At 34.2% G+C, this 21,405-nt stretch overlaps 2 protein-coding genes across 2 annotated transcripts; one reads left to right on the forward strand and one right to left on the reverse strand.

Moving 5' to 3' along the window:
• Nucleotides 1–4,989: 4,989 nt before the first annotated feature.
• LOC113766309 lies at nt 4,990–6,075 on the reverse strand. Its single transcript, XM_027310515.1, has 3 exons — nt 5,542–6,075; nt 5,311–5,458; nt 4,990–5,168 (listed from the first exon to the last, which is right to left on the reverse strand). Exons 1-3 carry the CDS (start codon nt 6,073–6,075, stop codon nt 4,990–4,992), a joined length of 861 nt encoding a protein of 286 aa, XP_027166316.1.
• A 1,990-nt stretch (nt 6,076–8,065) lies between these two features.
• Nucleotides 8,066–17,348, forward strand: LOC113767087 (nucleolar protein 6). The gene is made up of 26 exons (XM_027311262.1): nt 8,066–8,406; nt 8,500–8,661; nt 9,138–9,303; nt 9,437–9,553; nt 9,643–9,776; nt 9,863–10,022; nt 10,355–10,422; nt 10,602–10,706; nt 10,819–10,934; nt 11,817–11,991; nt 12,074–12,184; nt 12,267–12,345; nt 12,434–12,577; nt 12,676–12,789; nt 13,481–13,602; nt 13,683–13,765; nt 13,838–13,962; nt 14,046–14,166; nt 14,247–14,384; nt 14,774–14,870; nt 14,998–15,120; nt 16,005–16,097; nt 16,193–16,298; nt 16,506–16,657; nt 16,763–16,849; nt 16,952–17,348. The coding sequence occupies exons 1-26, from the start codon at nt 8,245–8,247 to the stop codon at nt 17,078–17,080; spliced, it is 3,189 nt and encodes a 1,062-aa protein (XP_027167063.1). The 5' UTR covers nt 8,066–8,244; the 3' UTR covers nt 17,081–17,348.
• The last annotated feature ends 4,057 nt before the right edge of the window (nt 17,349–21,405 follow it).

Here is a 21,405-nt window from a genome sequence, read left to right on the forward strand (position 1 = left end):
AAGTCCATTTAAACACACGCATTGGGCATCCAAATACATACCATACGTTCCTGCCCCAAAGCCGACGAAAATCTTTCTCACTAGCAAGACGAATAAGCACATGTCGATGATCTAAGAGACCAACCGAAAACTCATCTTTCAAGTCCAAAGCTTTGAAAAACCTGCGAATATCCTCCATGGGAGGACGGCCTTTTGAGAACTTGCCAACCAAAGAAAGCTGAAAAGAGGCTGCAAATTTTGATACGTCCAGCGGAGAGAAGACCACCGCTGGTTCCCCTCTTCTTGTTGTCTTGTCTGTCTGCAACTCCAGCGTTGGTCCATCCTTTGAAGAGAAAAGCGAAGAGAACGACTTATGTTGAAACGAAGGCCGCGACATAGAGATTGGATGCCCTCCATCCTGCGGATGAAGGGCAGCTGAAGTTGCCATGGCACTCAAGAAACCCTAGCTGCCCCCACGTCAAAGGAAGAAGGAGCGTATCTCATTTTTTACTAACATAAGGTCAATAGTTTTATTTCCATAAGTAGATCAACATACTTAAAAACTAAACTCATCTATGAATGTTTTCTTATTAAATTTGCACAAAATATTTGGACTGCACAAGACATATCAAAATTATGATAAAAGATTTAAAGTTTGATCTGATAGTAAAATTTAATCAATTTAATTTTAATTCTTGTACGTACATTAAGCAAGTGGAGAAATATATTATGGATAGTCTTGATTTTCAAACATAATATTATAATTAAAATTATGATATAGGTGTAATGGAATGAAAATCTTTTTAATTAATGGAGAGGAGTCTAATCCTTTGTATGGAAGTAAAGTTTTCGTAGTTAGGAAAATTTTTAGGTAGATCATGTAGTTTATTTAAGAGTTCGATATTTTTTTCATGCCATTTTATTTTACTCCTCGTGACTTCTTTATGCTGCGTACATTGTCATGTTTATTTATGTGATATTTCAATACATCACAATCCACAAAGTACGTCTGTCAGCTAATCCTATCTAAGAATTTCGAACTGCGAATTAACCTCTTTTGAGGGAAATTTCTCTTATCAACCTCTTGTTTTTGTCTTTTTTTGACACAAGGAATTTGATGTCTACCACAAATTTTGTATCAAATTTTCACTAGTTATTATCAATAACTACATGCATGATACATGCTGGAAGATAGCAATAGCCGAAAATTAAGGTATGTGGTAAACGTGTAGAGACTATTTTGTGGCTTTGAAGAAATGTGACACATATTTTTCATACTAATTAAACTTTCTTGATTGCGTAGTAGTATGCTATAATTTAAATGTACTAAATTCTTGTGATTTTAGATTTTCTTCTAAACTTTTTAACAATAAGTTAATTTAGAAAGTTTTCTTAACCAACTTTTTCTACCCAAGGTATATATTGTTTAACATTGAAAATTTTGGAGTTTATTTCCACAATAACCTTATTCTTTAAAATTATTCCCAAACTAATGCACTTTCAAAATATATTCCGTTGTTAACTTACTAGTTGCCACATCGACTTCGAGTATGGAAAATATTCACATTTCCATCTTATATTAAGAGGTACAATCCACATCAATAGATTCTTAAAAACTTTTCAATAGTTCAAATTTTGCTACTTATGTACAATCTTAAAGATAAATAAAAATATTTCTCTATCTATTAGTGAGTTAATTAGTATTTCTCACATTAGATTGGCCCATATAGCATGTTAATTTTGATATTAACACTGACCTAGTTATATTTTCTCTCTCCTATTTTTTTTGGAATGTATTCTCTTTTGATAAGTCAAAAAATGCAAGAGAATTTTTTTTTCAAATTTTCTTTCCCCTTATAGTGGAAGTTTTATAGTTCACGTAAACTATGATTATTATGTATCTTGAAATGTTTATTCATACTTCAAACAATTTGAGCTTTTGCAAACTTCTTAAAATTTACAAAGTTAGGAGACTACCATATATAAAATTGCAAGTAACAAGAAAAAAAAGAAAGGAACTTGTGATATAATCATCAAGAATAAAGCTAGGGAGGAATAATGGCAGCAAAAAAAAAAAGTTTTTCGACAAAATCATTGCAATTTGGAGGGTGATCGACAATTTTAAAACACTAATATGGATCCACTTTCCTTTTTTAATTTACTTACAGATTGTCCTTAAGGCACTAAATAAAGAAAAACTATGTAATATATAAACAAAAGATTTACAAGTTATTTTTTCCTTTGATGGGGAGTCCACATGGCAATAACTGGATTAATAAGGGAATAAAAACTGAAAGAGCATTACTTTGGGATTACTTTTTGAAAAGTAGATTATTTTAGCCAAAAACTCAAAATTTTGCATCGAAGAGTATTATTACTATAGCAGCACAAACTTTGAAAACTCAAATGTTTGTTTAAATAAATAAAAAGTTTCAATCAATACCCATCCAAAAATAGATCAAGATTGGAGAAAGGATATACTACATTTACAACTTGAAATGTGTGAGATTACAAAAAATTAAATGCAATATCAAAAATTTTAACTGAGAGTTAGGCACGAACATGAAAATGAGTTCCTAATTTGGATGGAAGGATTGATTAGATTATCACAAACTGATAGCAGAACCCAATTGTGGAAATTTTTAAAATGATGTGCCAAAAATTTCTACTGTGTTATGAAAGTGCTTCAAGCCCAAAGACAATTTAGATCTAGCAAAATAGATTTAACAAATTTTAGATCTAAGAAATCTTAAATTTAACAAGAAAACTTATATAAATAAAGAAATACTTCACAGAGAAAGTCTTAGTAGAAGAAAAACTCTCACTCGAAAAATTTAGAAGAGAAGAAACTCTAAATAGGAGATTCTAGTATTTAAAAATTTATCACTAGGAAACCATACGAGGGAACTCACTCAAACAAATGAGAAAAAAATTGCAGGTAGGAAGATCAAATAAAGGAAGCAGAAGTTAATTCTAAAGAAGGAAAAGTTTGAAGGAAAGCAGAGAAAATATAGTATAAAGAGAGAGTAGCTAATAATTTTATGTAATAAATATGAATAAATATGTAAGAATCCTATTGATTTTCTTTCTTAAATTAATTATGCCTTACACAAGTTCAAAGCTAATTGAAAAAGAAAAAAATATATCCTGTGCCAAATGCACAGCCTAAAATACTAGTCACAAATGAAGCTGAAAAACTAACAAGTACATTACCTTTTAAAAAACTACAACCAACATTAATCTATGTAAAATCATGGGCTTAAAACTCTCTTTCTCCTCCCTACTTCTTAAACTTCACTCTTCTCTGATTACCAAAAATAAAACAACAAAAATACAATCAATGTTAATCACAAATTGTAGTGGGGTTTTTTTAGATGCACATTTCTCTTCTTGATTTTCTTGTCTCATGTGTTGTATAGTTGTTGGGTTTTGGCCCCTACTATTGAACTTGATCACTAGTATTGATGATTGTAAAAATAAATGATGATTAGTATTAATGATTTTGTTGATCTCATTTGGTTTGGTTGGTCTCAAATTCAAATATCACCCACGAACACGCCTCTTGCCCTTGTCGTACGAATTTCGTGACTTTTTCTTGTCAAAACTCTCATTTAATTATCACTAAAGTTTTTATTTAGTTATTGTACCTATTTATCATTGAATGTTGCATTATTTATTGTAATTTAAATTAACCTCAAAACCAAAAAATTCAAAAATGGATGACTTAGGCATATTCTGTTTTAAATTAATTTTGTATTTTCAATTGGAAGCTAAAGGAATTTTTACAAGATGATTAATCCCCAATTATGAAAATAGCACAATTTTTAGAGAAATTTTTGTTTTAGGAATTAGGGTTTTAGGGTTTACGAAATAGGGTTTAAGGGTTAGGGTTTATTGTTTAGGGTTTAAGGTTGCTACAAATGTTAAATTTTTATATTTAAAATTAAAAAAAAATAAAAAATGATAGCTCAACAAAAAATGATATCTATGAATAAAAAAAAAGAATTTGCTGCATGTCAAACGGGGGCGAAGCCTTTTCAGCAAATTTTTTAAAAGAAAAACTTTCTTTTTACGTCCTTAGCATTGAAAAAAAAAATAAATTAATTGTTTAATAAAACCTCAAATACCAATTGCAGCTATCCTTACATTAGAAGACAACTTCACCCAAAACCACTTTTGTAATGTTTCCTTGTACGGACAATATATTAAGAAATCCGCCTTCAAATGATGACAGAACATCTTGCGCGAGTTTGGATAAGCTGTTTTTGGAGGTGCTTTTTAAAAACTTTACTGTAACTGTTGATAATTTACATTGATAATTTATATATTTATAGTAATATACATTTAAACATTTATAAATATATTTATATTATGTATTATATATAATTTAATACATTTATATATAAATATATGAATATATTTATTTATAAAAGTATAAATATATTTATTTATAAATATTTATAAATGTATTATAAATGCATAAATGTATATAAATATAAAAATATAAAAATTATAAATTATAATTTATACATTTATATAATATTCATTTATAATTTATACATTTATAAATATATTTATATTATGTATTATATATAATATAATACATTTATATATTTTTATATAAATATATTTATTTATAAATATTTATAAATGTATAATTGTATATTGTTATAAAAATTATAAATTATAAAAATACTCGAAAATATGTTTTAAAAATACATCTAAAAATAATCCATAAAACATCTACAGTAAAAGTTTTTTATATAATTTTTGAAAACAACCCCAAAAACAACTAATCCAAACGGACTTGTATTTGAAAAACGAAATGCTACAGTGTTGTTTTTGAAAAACAACCCCAAAAACAGCTAATCCAAACGGACCCGTTGTTAGTGGATGCGTAAGTATCCGTCTGGGACGGTGGTAGTTCGGTTCCCTCCAAATTATCTTTGGGTCTCTTCAGGTACCCTTCTCCCTTAGTCTCCTGGTGATTTAGTCCTCTCCGAATTATTTTTAGACACCAAATGCTCTCTCAATTGCATTACGCAATGATGAATGTCGCAAATTGAATAGTTCTCGAAAGTTTTGCGGTTGTTGACTTGAGTATTCCTTCAAGTGATACCTTACATTTCTATAAGGTGTAAGAAGTCCCCTTGTCAACATGAATCCAGCATCAACAAGGTAATATTTACCTATACAAATATCAAATAGTTACTACTTAATTAAATGCACTAAGAATAATTAACTAAGTATTACCATTAGGAATGATTAATTTATCTTCTCTAGTGAGCGCATTTTTTATGATCCTCGAATCCGATGCAGTTCCCTCCCAACCTGGTAGAACATATGTGAATCTCATATTCAAAGAACATGCAGCTAGCACATTTTGTGTTGGATGCTCTTTTCTACCACGATATTTTGCCGCATCAACGCTGGACACTTTAACGCGAACATGGGTTCCATCAATTGCACCCACACAATCCTGATAGTTATACACTATGTTAAAATATAATTTCTATATGAATTTACAATTTTTAAAATAAGGTGTCGAAAAATTGATATCACCTTAAAATATGGATAAAATCTTGCACTATTAAGTATTTCCGCAGGAACTTGTTCTCCCGTAGGCTGGTGAAGAAATTGATCCTCCAATGCTATAACTGCTCGTAAAACTCTATGAAAATGACGACTAACAGTTTCTCCGGAACGACGATAAAAGTATGACATTGTGATATTTTTTGAGGGAATTGTTAATATATGGAGAAATTTAACAACTTGCTCTTGCACCGTGGCTCTTTGAGTAGGTTGTAGACCACCATGTGTTTGCAATAAGTCACATAAGTGCCTAAAAGTTTCTGGCCCCATACGGATAACCTTACTCAAATATCCATTTGTACTAAGTTGCATCAATAATTCCTCTCGTACTAAATGACATTGTGCAGACCGATATCCAATGGGTCGATCAACATAACTTGCATGACTTAGTTTTCGAGCAAGTATCATCTTTATTACATGACAAACAATTTCAGTAGCAACCAATTGTCGCTTCCTTTGTTGAATGTCAAATTCTCCATCGACTTCATTTTGTTCCTTATCCATCTAAAAAGATTTGTAATAGGATACTAAATTTACGAATGAATAGATAATTAAAAAATAGATTTTATTTATTTACAAAGGTTATGGCATCATTATCAAGTACAATGCTAAAACTCTAAATATCAAGTACAATGCTAAAATTCTAAATATCAATAGAAGGAGGAGTTCTCTAATAGTAATGTTTTTAAAGTGTTGACATAATCTATAGTAAATAATAAGAATAATGTAACATCCTAATACATAAAAGATATTTTTAAATGAAGGTATTGAAACATAAATACTATTTTGTCTATTCAAACTTTATTGAAAAATTCTTCTTGCTCTAAATGAAGTTGATCAGGCAATATAAATGATGGTCAGTCCTAGGTTCAGTTCATACATTGCATAGAGAGAGAGAGAGAGAGAGAGAGAGAGAGAGATGTTTGTGCATTGTGTCTCTTTGTTGGGCAGGCTACAGAGAGTTGGGGTCTCGGTACGGCTTGGTTTGGCTGCATGTCAAGAACCAATATCAAGAAAAGCAATGTGGTGCCTTTGAAGATGTAATGTTCCCTTGGGATTTTGCACGTACATAATTTGTATGACCAGTATAGCACTCAATTCTTGTGAAACTTTTTTTTTGCACCGTGAGTATCTATTAACAATGTAGGATTCAAAGTTTTTTTTTTATCTACTATATTGTATACTTGATTAATTTATTTGTAATAACAGAGCAAGGTATGAAAATTTAAAGAATGTGTCAAGTTTGTCGAACTCTGTGGGTTTGAGATAATTGAATTCCGAATTTTTGTACCTACCTAAAGACAAAGTTTACATGGCCAGACTTGCAGAAGCTTCAGCAGTTTTAAACTTTACTATTACCAATCCTTACTTTGGACTGTTTTCAAGGCAATTTAAGGCTTATTATATACCCAGGATCGTAACTTGAGTAGGGACAAGCATGAAACCTCTTGGGGATGATGAATAAGGAGATCTCTAATTTTGTTTTTGAACATCAGCCTCCATTCAAAACAATACTTCTAGTATTACTATCTTTGTAATCATTTCAAAGAAACATGCATTATTACAATAAAAGAGGCTAACATATTGTTTATGGACTCTGTGTTGATCATTTTACACTTTGAAGCTTACACAGGCAAATAAACAAACATAATGTATGCATTTAAATTTCATATTCATGTATCACCACCGAAACTTACATGTACCATAACCATGCAAGATATAATCACAAATCAATAATATAAAGATCAAGATTTCCCGCAGACAAGAATTTTATACAGAAAGTGAACAAAAAAATTTAGAATATAAACAATAACAATCTACACAAAAAAATGCTTTTTCCATAATTTTCTAAAGAAGATTGAGCAAAGAAAGAAAGAAAGAAGAGATTTAGTCAAAGAAATACCTGTTATTGAATTGTAGGTGTTGAACGGAAGAAAGCCAAGTGAATCCAGTTGGAAGTATTGAAAGTAAGAACTGAGAAAAAGATGAATCGGTGGTTTTACAAATGACCTTTAGGATATATTGGGAATAATAAATTTTTGTATCAGCTTTTAAGGGACAAAAATGTCATATTAAAAATACCTTTTGCCGCCTAACAAGTTTCCGTCCATTTCTTCCCACTTTTGGGCGGAAAAATTTTCACCAATTGGAAGGGGTCCTATCCGTTCATTTCCCTTCTTTTCTGTCCATAGTAAAACTCCCAAATGAAGGAAATGGTACGGCTTTCTCTCTGGTCACTTTCTTTTCTGTCCTTTTCTCTCCATCCAAATGAAGCCTTAGTATAGAATAGTATATCGTATCCGACAAAAAAAAAAAGAAAAAAAGACAGTGACTGAGGAATTTGAACCACATGGCTCTCATAATTTTTTCCCGATACCTCTTCTATACGGCTTAAAGCTCATTAAGTGTGCCCCTTAAAAAAATGATTGCAAGATGTGCGTAGGCATAAGGAGGGCTTCTGGTTTGTGCGACGGGCTTAGCCCATTAGCAAGAAAGGCCTGTTTTGTCTCTGTCGTTCTGGAAATCACCTCCTATCGGGTTTTACTGGGGTTTAAGAAAAATCTGATTTTGTCTTCTGCTCTCTCTCCATCTTCTAAAGCCCTAATCAACTGGCGCCGGTCGCCGGCGAGACTTGTATCACTGCGTTACTGCCGGAAAATATCACTCCTAATTATGGCCTCCGACGATGTGACATACACGGACTCCATGAGCTTCACGGTTACAGAACTCTTGAAGGAAGTGCAGCTCGATTATTCTCCTGCAACCACTAAAGCTGTTGACGACGTTGTCTCCTTTGTCAAACAAGTCATAGATAAAATCCCCGAGAATTTTCAGGTTACAGAAGTACTCCATTATCGTTGTTATTATTATCATTATTATTTTGACCTTTTTTTTTCCTTATTTTGCTTATACTACAATGCTCTGCAGGTTACAGCTGACCTGGGACCACGGTTTGTTAGAGATATTAAAGCTGATAAATGTGAATTTAAGTTTAACAGGCCAAAATTTATCGAAATTGCTGGAAGCTATTCAATGCAGTGTGTTGTGAAACCGGACATAAACGTGGATGTTTTCATTCGCCTTCCCAAGGTTTATGTCTAAATTTATGTATGACATTTATTTTGTTCGATTGCCAATGATTATGAGGTTATTCTTGATTCTGTTCCATCATTATTATCCATTTTCTTAATATCAAACCAATGTTATGTCTAGCATACAGTAGTTTTGAGACCTTGTGGAATGCTATGTGAGGTATGGTGTTCATTTCTTGGCATTTGAGAAGGGGTTCAAAAGTTTAAGCCAGGAGACATTTTTCTGAAGAGCTACTATTTAGGATATGTAATGTTTCTAAGATACACGTTTGATGTTCAGATGGTAAGGTACCTAAGTATGCATGATCACTCCACAAAGAACGAATATTAATACCTTTTGTATACCAATGGGTTATTGTCCAATTAGGGTATCTGCTATTACCTTCATCAGCCTGCAAAGATAATGGTGTATTTGCTCATTGTAGTTGCTATTTTACTCCATATCTTATCAGTTTCGTCTCTTCATCTTGACAGGAATCTTTCCACGAGAAGGACTATCTAAATTATCGCTACCATGCCAAAAGATATCTTTATCTTTGTGTACTGAAGAAGCATTTGACATCATCTTCAATTTTTCATGATGTTCGGTGGTCGACCTTTCAAAATGAAGCTCGTAAACCTATATTGCTCGTGTATCCAGGTTTTTGACACTGACCTGACTAATTGCACTTAGCTTCTTGACTTTGATTCGAAACATTTATTCAACAGCCTTCTGTCTAACCGTAAGAGTTGGTTAAGTAGAATCCTTTTTTTCTTTCTTTTCTTTTGGGTAGCTGTGAAGCTTTCTCAAAATGCTAAATTCGTCGTGAGGATAATTCCCACCGCATCATCTCTATTCAGTATATCCAAATTAAACTTAGGGCGGAACAATGTTCGTGCTCTGAATCAAGGTATTACATATTACTCTGAGATTGTTAAGTTGAACCTATTTTAGCTCTGTACCTAACTGCATTTGAATGTTCTTTTGGATATGTTGCAGGGGATGTTCTACAGGCAACACCCATGTATAACTCTAGTATACTGGAGGACATGTTTCTTGAAGATAATGCAGGATTTATTAGAAGAACTTTTGCGGGATGGAAGCATTTGGGGGAAGCTTTAGTACTTCTAAAAGTATGCGTATGAGTGCATTCATGATAAAAATTGATTATTCCACTAAGATTTGTCATTTGATCACACACATTGCTGTCATGATGTAGGTTTGGGCACGACAGAGAAGTTCAATATACTGTCATGATTGTTTAAATGGATATCTGATCTCTGTAATTATGGCATACCTTGCCACAGAATCTGGTAGGAATCGCATAAACAAATCAATGAATCCAATGCAGATATTTCGTGTGACATTGGATTTTATAGGTATGCATAGTTATTCTGGTTGCTTTTAGTAAAATTGGTAGAGCTTGTTGTATTCTGATGTCATATATTTGGAGATATAGATTTTTTCACTCAAAAAATTCATTTCTATGCCTGGTTGAATATGTCAAAGAACTTATTGACAACCTACTGTTTTATTAGTCCAGAATGCAACATAGAACTAGTCCAACAAATTTACTGTGTGATCTCTTAGGTGGTCATTTTGATGTCTGAGCTTGTCTTCCTGGCTATTTCACACAAATAGGCTTTTCTTTTGGGCTGAATTTTGCAGCAAAATTCTAACTTGTCCATGATATTTTTTGTTTTTTGGACAGCTAAATCAAAATTGTGGGACAATGGAATCTTTTTTCACCCACAAGGTGAAAGAAATGTTCCACATAAGGTATGTTTAGCATGATTTATGGTCTTTGATAATCATTGAGTATCCCTAAGTGATATATAAATTCGATTTAGAGCTCCAAATGGTTTGGGAGGTGCATTTATGTCTTCAATTTGTTAATCTTTGATAAGCTTTGAACTGTTGGGTTCTTGCCTATGCTAATACTGATTCCAATTTTGCAGACGCAGGGAAGGAGGACAAGTTTGCAATCATTTCCTGTAGTTATTTGTGATTCATTTGCAGACTTCAATTTGGGGTTTCGCATATCGCGAAATGGTTTCCAAGAGGTATATACCCTCAATATCTTTTGATTTGGTGTTTTCTCAGTGAAGGTTGGACATCATGAGTAGTGCAACGTGCTGATTAAATGTTCTACCTACTTTGTATTCTAAATGTCAGCTTCAAGATGAGGCTTCTGCGACACTTAGTTGCATGGCGAAATATGGTGATGGTGGCTTTGATGAGATTTTTATGTCCAGGATTGACTATCCAGCCAAATATGACTTTTGTATTAGGTACATCTTGTGAGATGATATTTGGGTGTCTTATACAATTTGCTTTTTAATTGGTTGATGGACAGCATATTATATTAAGTCTGGTAGCGTCATTTCTAATGCTTCAATACCTGAAAATTTGAAAAAATTTGAGATTTCTTCATTGTCATCCATGGGTTTCATTTATCCAATTAGAAGTTGTGACATACTTATGCAACACTGATTAGTGGACAGCATAGAACTGTGCAAACAACTTTACATATGGTTAAATCTCATCCTAATATTTGCCATGGATGCAGATGCTTTCATGCATGCTATACTATAGAAGCTGCTAGGCAGTAGTGTGAAACAAATGTTTGGTGGTGCACAACCATTCAAAGTTCAGGTGTATATCAGGAAGTAGATGAACTTCATAGAGTGGGTCATCTCATGCTAGATGTCTCGTTTGCTGCTGTACAAGAGCCAATTAACATGTCAAGGGCTGGCTTTGATTTTTCAGCTTCATAACACAAGGCTAGATCTAGTAGAGCCAATTTATTTGTGAAGGATTTACAAATCATGGAAAATCTTTTGACTTAAAATAGGGCTTATAATTGGTCATGGTTAAAAATTTGTCATGTATTGGAATTTGGAAAATGCTTTTTACTCTGAAAACATTTAAAGCAAAGTATTCAACACCTTATTTGGACGTTGAAAATTTGTCGTGTTGAGTTATGCGTAGAAAAGACTCACCCCCAAAGTTGGAGAAATTAAGTGTACTCATTCTAATTTGGCAACTAATTATATTGCATAATCCAGATATACCATTTAGCCTACTAACGCTTGCAATTTTTTGGATTTTTTATCTAACCTTTACAAGTAATGTTTTTTTGTGTCATTCATATCACATGATGGCCCAACCAGATTGAACTTAAAGGGCAACACTGAAGTTTATGAGCCAGGATTTTGCTTGGATGATGAATGTTGGAGATATTATGAGCAGAAAGTACTTGCGCTCATGGTTCAAGGACTACAAGATAGAGCTAAATATGTTCGTGTAATTTGGAGAAATACTAGTTCCTGTTGTAACTACGAAGAAGTAAGATGTCAATAATCTTGAAGATATGATGTTGCAATTTGGTGCATTTAGATCTTTCTTGTTGATTATTGCATGATTCTAGGGTTTGCACTCATTAGATAGTGAGGAACTGCTTATTGGAATTTCATTCAATTCAGTGGAGGATGGCTTTAGAAAGGTTACAATGGGCCCCAGTCCTGAGGAAAAAGAAAAGGTATTAGGCAGAAATAATTATTTTCTTTTGCAGAATTTTCTTGTGAAACCAAATTAACATCTACTGTCTTTGATATGCTTAGGCTTTAGAATTTCGAAAATTCTGGGGAGACAAGGCAACACTTAGGCAATTTCGTGATGGTAGAATTGCTGAAGTTGTAGGTAAGGTGTTTTTGACATGCTTCTGTTGCTGTTGATATTTGAGTTATTAATTGAAGACGATTAATTTGGTGATATTGCTCATTCACAGTGTGGGAGCGTGAGGAGTGGGAAAGGCATCTCATCATCAAAGACGTATCTGACCATATTCTTTCATGCCATCTTCCCATTCCAAAGGAAAATATTATCGCCATTGTGGATCAACTTGATTTTGCTCTTCTTTACGGAAATAAAGGTATTATGCATTGATGCCAATAGCTAAAGATTTATCTCATTTCTCTTTGTTTTTTCCCTGGTTGGAAGGATTACTGATGGTACAAAATGAATTTTTAGATCCTATTGCATATTCTAAAAGTCTGTTAGTGGCATTTGATGATCTATCAAAGCGGTTGCGTCTTCTTGATGACATTCCTCTAAGGGTGTCCAGCGTGCAGCCTCTCAGTTCAGGTTTTTCCTTACACTTGTTAAATCCTCCAACCCCCCACCAAAACAAAAAAACAACTCACATGTATGCAATACCTGAGATGCAAGCACAACACTTTTATCTGATTATGAAGCAATTGCTTTTGTGCTTTTCGATGGGGTACCCAGTTGTGGATCTAAGCTTCAATTTAGCAACAAAATTGGTTGAGTAGTGGCTGTTGTGTTATTCATGGATGAGAAGAGTCAAATCTTCTTACATGCCATAGAAATATACGAAGCATGATGGCTAAGGAACAGCAGTCTAGTTAATTTTCAGTTGTATTCCACCAAATTGGTTTGCTTTCTCTAATGATGTTGTCTAGTGAATAACCTTCCTTTTCCAATTTCATGAACAAACTTGGTGAAATTGCGAACTTGATTCCAGATGCAATAGTTTGTCATACTAAAATCCGGTGGTTCGATAAATCTCCTTTTACTGCTGCTTAAATTGTTTATAAAGACTTGTCTAAGTGGATACTGTAAGGAGACATACTTGTATCTTTAGATTTTGCATCTTAATTGGGATGATGTTTCTTTGGAGGGATTTGCTGGTGGCAGGTGGGGGATCTGGGAATATTCAACTTCACGGCATACTTTGTCCTTGTTATATGGTTGATATATTATATATGAGATGGGAAAGATAAATTATTGCCTGGTCCTTACCCTCTGATTACAGCTTTCAGGTTTACATCTGTATTCCCTCCTGGACCTCATGCCCTAGCATGTGAAAACCATGTAAATGTCAAAATACAAAAGCTCACTTCAACATCTGTACAGCCTCTTGAAGTCATGATTCAGGCATGGATGGCTTCTCAGATATAGTTTGATAGTTAGATTGTTCATGCAAACTCTGACAGTTAGTCTATACATTTGTACAGCTTGAAGGTTCTGGGAATTGGCCAATGGATGATGTTGCATTAGAGAAGACTAAGTCTGCTTTTCTTCTCAAAATTGGTGAAAGGTTGGTCTTTTTGGGGTTTTATTTGCAAAAGTATCCTAAGTGTAAAGTTTTCTGATTATAATGAGATAGCAGCCTTCAAAAGAATTGGGGCATGACGTGTACTGCAGCAGAAGATGATGTAGATGTTTTCATGTCCGGATTTGCATTCCGCCTTAAAATTTTGCATGAGAGGGGCTTGAATTTAGTGAGAAGGCCAAGTAAGAAACTCTGCCATCTTCATGATACTGCACATGTAGGAACCTGCTTATTATATTTTCTTGTCAATTAATTTTCTTTTCAGGTGGTGGTGGTCAAGCAAAGTGGGTTTTATCTACAGATAGGAAATTGTTTATCTGCAGCCAGCACTCTAGCATGATCAATGGGCTATGTGGTCGTTTTCCAACATATGGGCCTGTAGTTAGGTGACAGAACCCTTCTTCTGCCTTTCCTCTCTTTTCTTTCCAATCTTTCTACCTTTAACACTTGGATTTGGTTTCTGAAGGCTTGCAAAGCGCTGGGTGTCTTCCCATCTTCTCTCATCCTTGCTAGGAGAGGAAGCAATTGAGCTGTTGGTTGCATATCTCTTTCTGAAGCCTGCGCCATTTAGTCCTACTGTCTCACGAATAACTGGGTTTCTGAGGTAGGGAATTTTGCTTATGCTTGCAGTGATACGTGGTCGAATCTTGGTTCTCTCTCTCTATGAGATATGCTAACTGAGAGCTTGCAGATCCACAGAATGTTATGTCATCATTGCTGCGATTCCATGTTTTCAAGCTCGTTACACAATATAATGTCAAATTCTTTTTCAGATCCACCAGCCCTTGCTCTTGCGAGAAAAGATAACTTGACCAAAATAATTAGCTTTAGTTTCTCTCACCTTCTTTGAGACTAGTCTTGTTTGCTTAACACATTGAGATTCTTTATGTCATTTGTTGCCTTGAGTTGTAAATTACATGGTGCGATGCTTGTTTCTATGTGAATAATTTGTTAGACAAAAAACATGATGGGAATCATCCATTACTGTTTCAGGTTCTTACGGTTGTTGTCAGAGTATGATTGGACCTTTTCTGCCCTCGTGGTTGATATCAATGGTGATTTGACTCCTGAAGATGAAAAAGAGATCCATGTAAGTGCTACTAAAAAATTTGTATCTGTTTAATTGGCTATTTTTCCTTATTTTGGTCCCAAATACTCTCTCTTTTATTGTACTTGTCAAGGTCTCACTGATTCTGTCTTCATGCTTGATGGGACAGGAAAATTTAACATCGAGTAGGAAAAATAGTGAAAATCCAGAGAGTGCAAATCCAGCCATGTTCTTGGCTACTCCTTATGACAAGAAGTCTGAAGCTTGGACCAGATCATCACCCACTCCAACGGTGAGTAGCTCTTAAGTTGGATTTTTTTTTTTTTGTTATTTATAAGTGAATTATTTGAAGCTTCCCATAGTTGATGGACTCAGAAATAGGAGTTCTTGATACTCGTGACATAACAGGTTCTGCGTCACTTTTTCAGTGTTATTGTGGAGATTCAGATTGCAACTTAATTGCATGCCTTGCGTTGCTTTATTTTCCTTATCTGATGCGTGTTTTAGAAAGTAAACTGCATCATTTATGCGATAACATCGTTTCATCATTTGTTTCAGCTATGAAGTGTAATGTATTATACTTTTAACAGCAATTTTTTGGTGCTGCTCCTATTTTCCCTCTTTAATGGTTAACGCAGTGATAATGTCATAGCATATCCACTTGTACTTGCAGAAGATCCCATTGAACCAACTCCTGAATTTGGACTTAACTTATTAGGTTAACTAGGTGTTTTCTATGATGGTTTTAATGCTTTAAGGTAATTTAGCCTTCACTAATATTTAGTGCAACTGGGGTGCCAGTTTGTAGAACTGGGAATTAATTATCCTTATAGACCCATAGATCCACCACTAAGATGCAGAAAAATGGTGCTCAAACTCATGTTTGATTATATATATTGAGAAAATCATTCTTTGGCTGTTGGAACTTTTTGGTTCTTTTTGTCACGTCCTGCCATATGCTTTCCTTCTCCTCCAATGGTGCGGAGGAAGCATACCGTGTGTGTGTTCGACATCCTTGCGCTCAAGCTCCAGCTAACCGGGAAGTCCTTTTTCTCTATAGCAAAGAACTAAAACATATAATCACATGCTCTTATTTGGTTGAGCCAGAAAGTTCTATTTGTTTTTGAATGTCCTCTCTTCCAATTTTTATCACGGATCTTGTTTTTTTTGTTCAAGGAACTGAGACGGTTGGTGGTATATGCAACCAGCAGCGCAAATTTATTGACCAAACTTATATTTCAGGACCGGTTTAATTCCTACCAATGGGAGGTGAATGGCGTACTTAAGTTGGAGGTCTTCCTTTTGTTGTTCTTCATACTTGTGAACCTTTTACATTCAAGAACTCATAATTTGTGACCTTGCAGTGCCTTTTTCGCACTCCACTAAACGTCTACGATGTTGTTATCCTTCTCCATCGGGATAAATTGCCGTATCCTCATCGTCTTCTCTTCCCATCTGAGCTCAACCAAGGTTGTAATTCCTTTTTCATTGTTTTACTATTTTTGGCCTCGTTTCCCTTTCTTCTGCTTGGTGTGAAAAGTATGTTTTGATGCTCCAGTAAATATGCATCTGGACTCTCTCCTAGCCACCCCACCCAATGTGCACATATTTACTGTTTGCTTTCATGCATCAAGGACTTGGTTCACCATAAATGAAATGTTACTTGGAATTATTTAGGGATGCTTGTCATGCGTGGGCGTGCAAGCAAAAGCTTCCATCCCTTCTTGTTAGCTGGGGTTGGGACAGGCATAAAGGCAAGCCTAGAAGACCTAAAAGATAAAGTCATGATAGACTTCAATCCAGTTAGGTGCTTTATTGATGAGATTGAGGTAAGGATTAGCCAATGGTGGTGATGTTCCACCAAATTCGCTTTGTTCAAATTCTTGCTCATGTATGTTAATTTAGGAGCTCGTTCTCATCCTTCTTGTCTGCAGAGAGACTTTCCTGGCATTTTCAAGGTATGGTACGATTCTTTGGGAGGTGATGCTATTGGCCTTACATGGGACAAAGCAAATCCAAAGGTATTCATAGCTTCTTAATTGTACATGATAAATTTGAAATTTGACTAGTGCTCTTGGAGAATGTCGAAAAGCTTTCTTCTGCTTGACTTGTCTCTTTCACAGAAGCGAGGACGAGACTTCATGGATGAGGATAACCAAGGGCTAATTGATGTGTTACAAACCATCGGTGACGCTGGGAAAGGGTTTGTGAGAAGTGTTCATTTTCTAAAGGCCCCAAAACTAAGCCACTGAAACTTCTTCTCAGTTTGTTGTAATTAAGAACTCATTTTTTTTTGTAAGTTTTTTTTTCTTTGTAATTCTTGAAAATTTTGGTTTATTTTTTACTCTGGCCATGGTGTAGCTTCAATCCACATCCTTGAGAGATGGAGGATTGAGTTCTTTTTGATAGACTGTAGGATTTCTTCATGCAGGCTTGTGCTGCCGCTTTTTGGAAATTTTAAATGTAAAGTACAACTTTGAATTGAATGTATCTGTTGAGTACGCACTGATATCCTGAGAAGAACAGTATAGTGGAGAATTATTCAGAAATTGTACAAAATATGTAGTATGCTCTATAATTGGTCCCAAACTATGTATTAAGCTCTATAAATTGAACTTTGTTTCGAATCACAAGACTAAGGCATCTATTGAACTTTGTACCGTTCATGTTACGGATGCTCACTTATAGTTATCTCCACTTGTGGAAACATGTTCATTTATTTGACTGCCAAAGAAAAACACAACGCTACCTCATCTTGGAGGCAATTTTGTCTTCCAGGTATATTTAAGCTCGAGAGAGTTTATCCATTTTGTTATTGTATCTTGATTCAAAATGAATGTTTTAAGAAAACCATTATCTTGATTTCTAGATTGTTACCACTGCTGTCTCCTTCATAGTTGAGTTCTATAGGATGAGGCAAACTCCAGAGCATGGTCTCTTGGAGCTAAATATTAATGCAGCATGGACTCAAGATAGCCGAGGAATTGGAGGTATTGTTAGGGATGAAGATGATCATATTATGGCCGCTTTTTTCAGAAGGGAGTGGAAAGTATTAGCAGCTGAACATGTTGAATTGAGTGCAATTATCAATGGTTGCAATGGGACTAGAAGTTGGGATAGAAGAGTTCATCTTGGAGGGTGATTCTGTCAATGTTAGTTAAAAGATTGATTAGTGATGAGGCAGACTTATCGATGCCAGGCAGTCTGGTTGACAAAGCTAGAAAATTGCAAAAGAGTTTCCAGAATGTGCAAGATTTCACATGTATGTAGAACAGCGAACAAAGGAGAAGCATTGGCTGGATTATGCTGAAGCGATCAAACTGGCATTGTGTAAAGCAAAGGAGAAACATTGGCTGGAGCCTGGAAGTGAAAGTGCAACTTTCATCTCAACAACTGCTGCGCTGTTTGAAGACGAACAAAGTAAAAGACGACTTTTTGCTCAACTGGAGGGCATTCAAATATTAGGATCATTGTTTATGAAATGCTCATTTAGCTTGACATCTCACCAAAATAGTATGACAAGTAGAATGATGCTCTTATGCTACTAAGTTAATACAAGATGAGAAATACTTGAATCCTCAGCGTCTAAGTACAAGTTTGTAAAGCTCAATATGAGCCTGTGCTCAAAGTTGTATAGCTTGTTTTGATGTCAATAATATTTCTAATGTTATTGTAAAAAAAAAAAAAAAAAAAGAGCGAACAAACCTGCTAATATGTTAGCCAAAGTAGCAGTTAGCTTAGAGCGGAAATTTGTTTGGTGGGATAATTTTCCCTCCTTTTGGTTGATGCTGTAACAGTGTATCTAATTTAAATGAATGAATGAAAGTATTCATCTTTATCCTCAAAAAAAAAGGTCGTACAAGATGAGGAACTGTTGATGTAAGTGAACTCATGCAATGTTATTAATCACTGAAATTGGCTCTGAGGTTAGGGGAGAGTTTTTAGAATTTTCCACATTATGAAATTTAAGATTCGAATTTGGATGTAGTTGGTGGATGAAAAGGGTATGGGGAGGGATGAAGGTATTAAAAAAAAAAAAACAAACTCATGCAATGCCATTGTCGTTAGATCTCTTAATTCTGCTTATTTTGACCCGCAAAAAGAAAGGGAGACTTGGCAAAATATGCGTCGTAGGGTTTAAAAATTTCTAACGATAGTCCATTGCTTAGAATTCAACCAGAAAAGTTTTCAAAAGCAACTTGAAAACATCAACTGATTTTTGGGATTTTAAAGAAGTGATGCGTAAATCCTTTCAAATTCTTTTTTGTCAATTCAATGAAATTCGCTTCTTATTCTAATTCTAATAGCTCCATAGAAACCCCTTTATATACTATTAGATGTGGTCAAACAATAGTTTTTTTTTTTTTTTGGTTACTATCATTGGAAATTGGTGAGCATCAAAATTTTATTTCTGGATTAGTTTTCCAATGCATTGATTGTGGACTAGTACAGTATCGTCCATTATTTATATATTCTTTTAACAAGGATGAATTTTGCCGTGATAGCTCTTATACCACAACAAAATTTTGAAGGGATGATTTCAGAAACCTCCCTTGAGGTTTCCGGCAATTTCACTCAGCTCCCCCCAATTTTGGAAAGTTACATTGACCTCCCTTACTTATAGTGTTTAAGTAACATTATAGACTCATCGGCTAGAATTATATTTAAGTATCCTAAAATATCCTTATGCAATGTCATACATCAAAAGAAAGTGAAAAAAAGGTTTAGTGAACAATTTAACCAAAAAAAAAAAAAAGAAACACTTTCATCTAGACTTGCTATTCTTCCATGATAATTGTAAATCCAAAACCTCATCAACTTGTTCAAGCAAACTCCAACTTAATCCCCAAATTCTATTAATTTTGGCATCACTAAAATCCCAAAATTTAGTAAAATCGCACTCCAAGTTAATCCCTAATTCTATCAATTTCGGCATCATCAAAATCCCAAACTCAACCAAAATCACTTCCTCTACAAATCAACCATAACAACCACCACCAACTAAAATACCCTCAAAAAGCTTCCCGCCCCAAATTAACACTATATTTTTGTCTATTAACTAATCTCACATATCAAATTATGAACCCAACACCTATCATCTATTATCTTCCTTGAACATAAAAGGACCTAGCTAACCATTATTAATGCCTGCCAAGAGCAACTCTATACTCCAGTGGCATTACGAACAGAGAAACTAATTTTTGTGACAAACCACCGTCAATACTTGTAAATCAAACAAAAATGAAACCAAATAAAGATATTAGATTCTAGTGCGTAATAGACATAGTAGCATAACCCACAAGGCCTTGTTTGGATTGCCGGTTTCCGTCGAAAAATTATGTCGTTTTCCGTTATCACATTTCCCTATTACCTTTTTCCCTCACATACATCAAATCGCTACAGTAATTTTTCCATGAAAAATCACGGAAAATGCAACCATAACTCTTTAATTTCATTTTTTCCCCTCCATCACAACCATTTTCATCATCTCCATCTAATTTGACCATGAAAATTTCATTTGCTCCCTCAATTTGTAATTTTGGAAATTTTGATTCTTTAATGTATGCAAATTATAACACAAGAAGAAATAAACAAGAGGGGCTAATAGTTAAGTACCACGGAAAGAGAGAAGCATACAAGAAATAAACAATTTGGGTAGGTTTGCATAGTGATGTAATTGATTGGGGGAAAAGACTGAGATTATAGGTAGGAAGGAAAGAATTATAAGAGGTAGAAAAAAGGGAGGAAAAGAAAAAAAAAACTGGTATTAATTAAAGTAAGGTTGAGGATGATGATTAGTTGTTGCAGGTTTTTATTTTTTCTTTTACTTTTGGTTTGGTTTTCGTATCCCACATATATGGTAAATTATCTATTAAATAGAGGGTATTGTAGTCATTTTATTGAATCGAGGGAGGTCAGTGTAATTTTCTAAAATTGGAGGCAGCCGAGTGAAATTGTCAAAAGCCTCAAGGGAGGTTTCTGAAATTATCCCAATTTTGAACTATAGATTCCACTTATTTATGCAAGATATGTAATAAGTATATTAAAGTATTGAAAAATCCTATAGTAAGCAATATGTGAGTAAACACACAAATAAACTAAAGAATATCTCCTTGATTTTAGGAATTTCTATGTTTGTATATATGATTTAGTAATGTCGTAATTTACTGTCACTTGTGGTAGGTGAAATTTAATTTACATTCACTTTTTCTAGGTGGATTCTAAAATATTTTTCTTTTTTTTTGTCACTTAATACATTAAAGTATTTATTTATAGATCTACGAAAATCGAAAAACAAAGAAGGAAGATCCTTTATAGAAATTCTACTAAAAAAGAATTCATTGAAAAACAAAGCAGTTAATCAATTCATCGAAATTGTTCTAAATATTCGAGGTACAAGTAGGGATGGCAATGAAAGCGGGTGCCTGCGGGATACAAATGGGGCGGGGCAGGTTTTTACCCCCGCCTTAAAACGGGGCGGGGGATGGGGCAACATACCCCCGCCCGTCCCCGCACAAAAAAAAAAAAAAAAAAAAAAAAAAATATATATATATATATATATATATATAAATATTAA

This window comes from Coffea eugenioides, chromosome 3 (assembly GCF_003713205.1).
Source record: "Coffea eugenioides isolate CCC68of chromosome 3, Ceug_1.0, whole genome shotgun sequence".
Classification (NCBI taxonomy): Eukaryota; Viridiplantae; Streptophyta; class Magnoliopsida; order Gentianales; family Rubiaceae; genus Coffea; species Coffea eugenioides.

What these genes read in the sequence shown, in the direction of transcription:
- LOC113766309 (XM_027310515.1), bottom strand. Translation starts at nt 6,075, where the DNA reads ATGGATAAGGAACAAAATGAAGTCGATGGAGAATTTGACATTCAACAA. An exon ending in GATTTTATCCATATTTTAAG is followed by an intron (nt 5,459 to 5,541) that starts GTGATATCAATT and finishes TATAACTATCAG; the next exon opens with GATTGTGTGGGTGCAATTGA. An exon ending in ATTCACATATGTTCTACCAG is followed by an intron (nt 5,169 to 5,310) that starts GTTGGGAGGGAA and finishes ATATTTGTATAG; the next exon opens with GTAAATATTACCTTGTTGAT.
- LOC113767087 (XM_027311262.1), top strand. Translation starts at nt 8,245, where the DNA reads ATGGCCTCCGACGATGTGACATACACGGACTCCATGAGCTTCACGGTT. An exon ending in TGTGACATTGGATTTTATAG is followed by an intron (nt 10,023 to 10,354) that starts GTATGCATAGTT and finishes TTTTTTGGACAG; the next exon opens with CTAAATCAAAATTGTGGGAC. An exon ending in CGTGCAGCCTCTCAGTTCAG is followed by an intron (nt 12,790 to 13,480) that starts GTTTTTCCTTAC and finishes CTCTGATTACAG; the next exon opens with CTTTCAGGTTTACATCTGTA.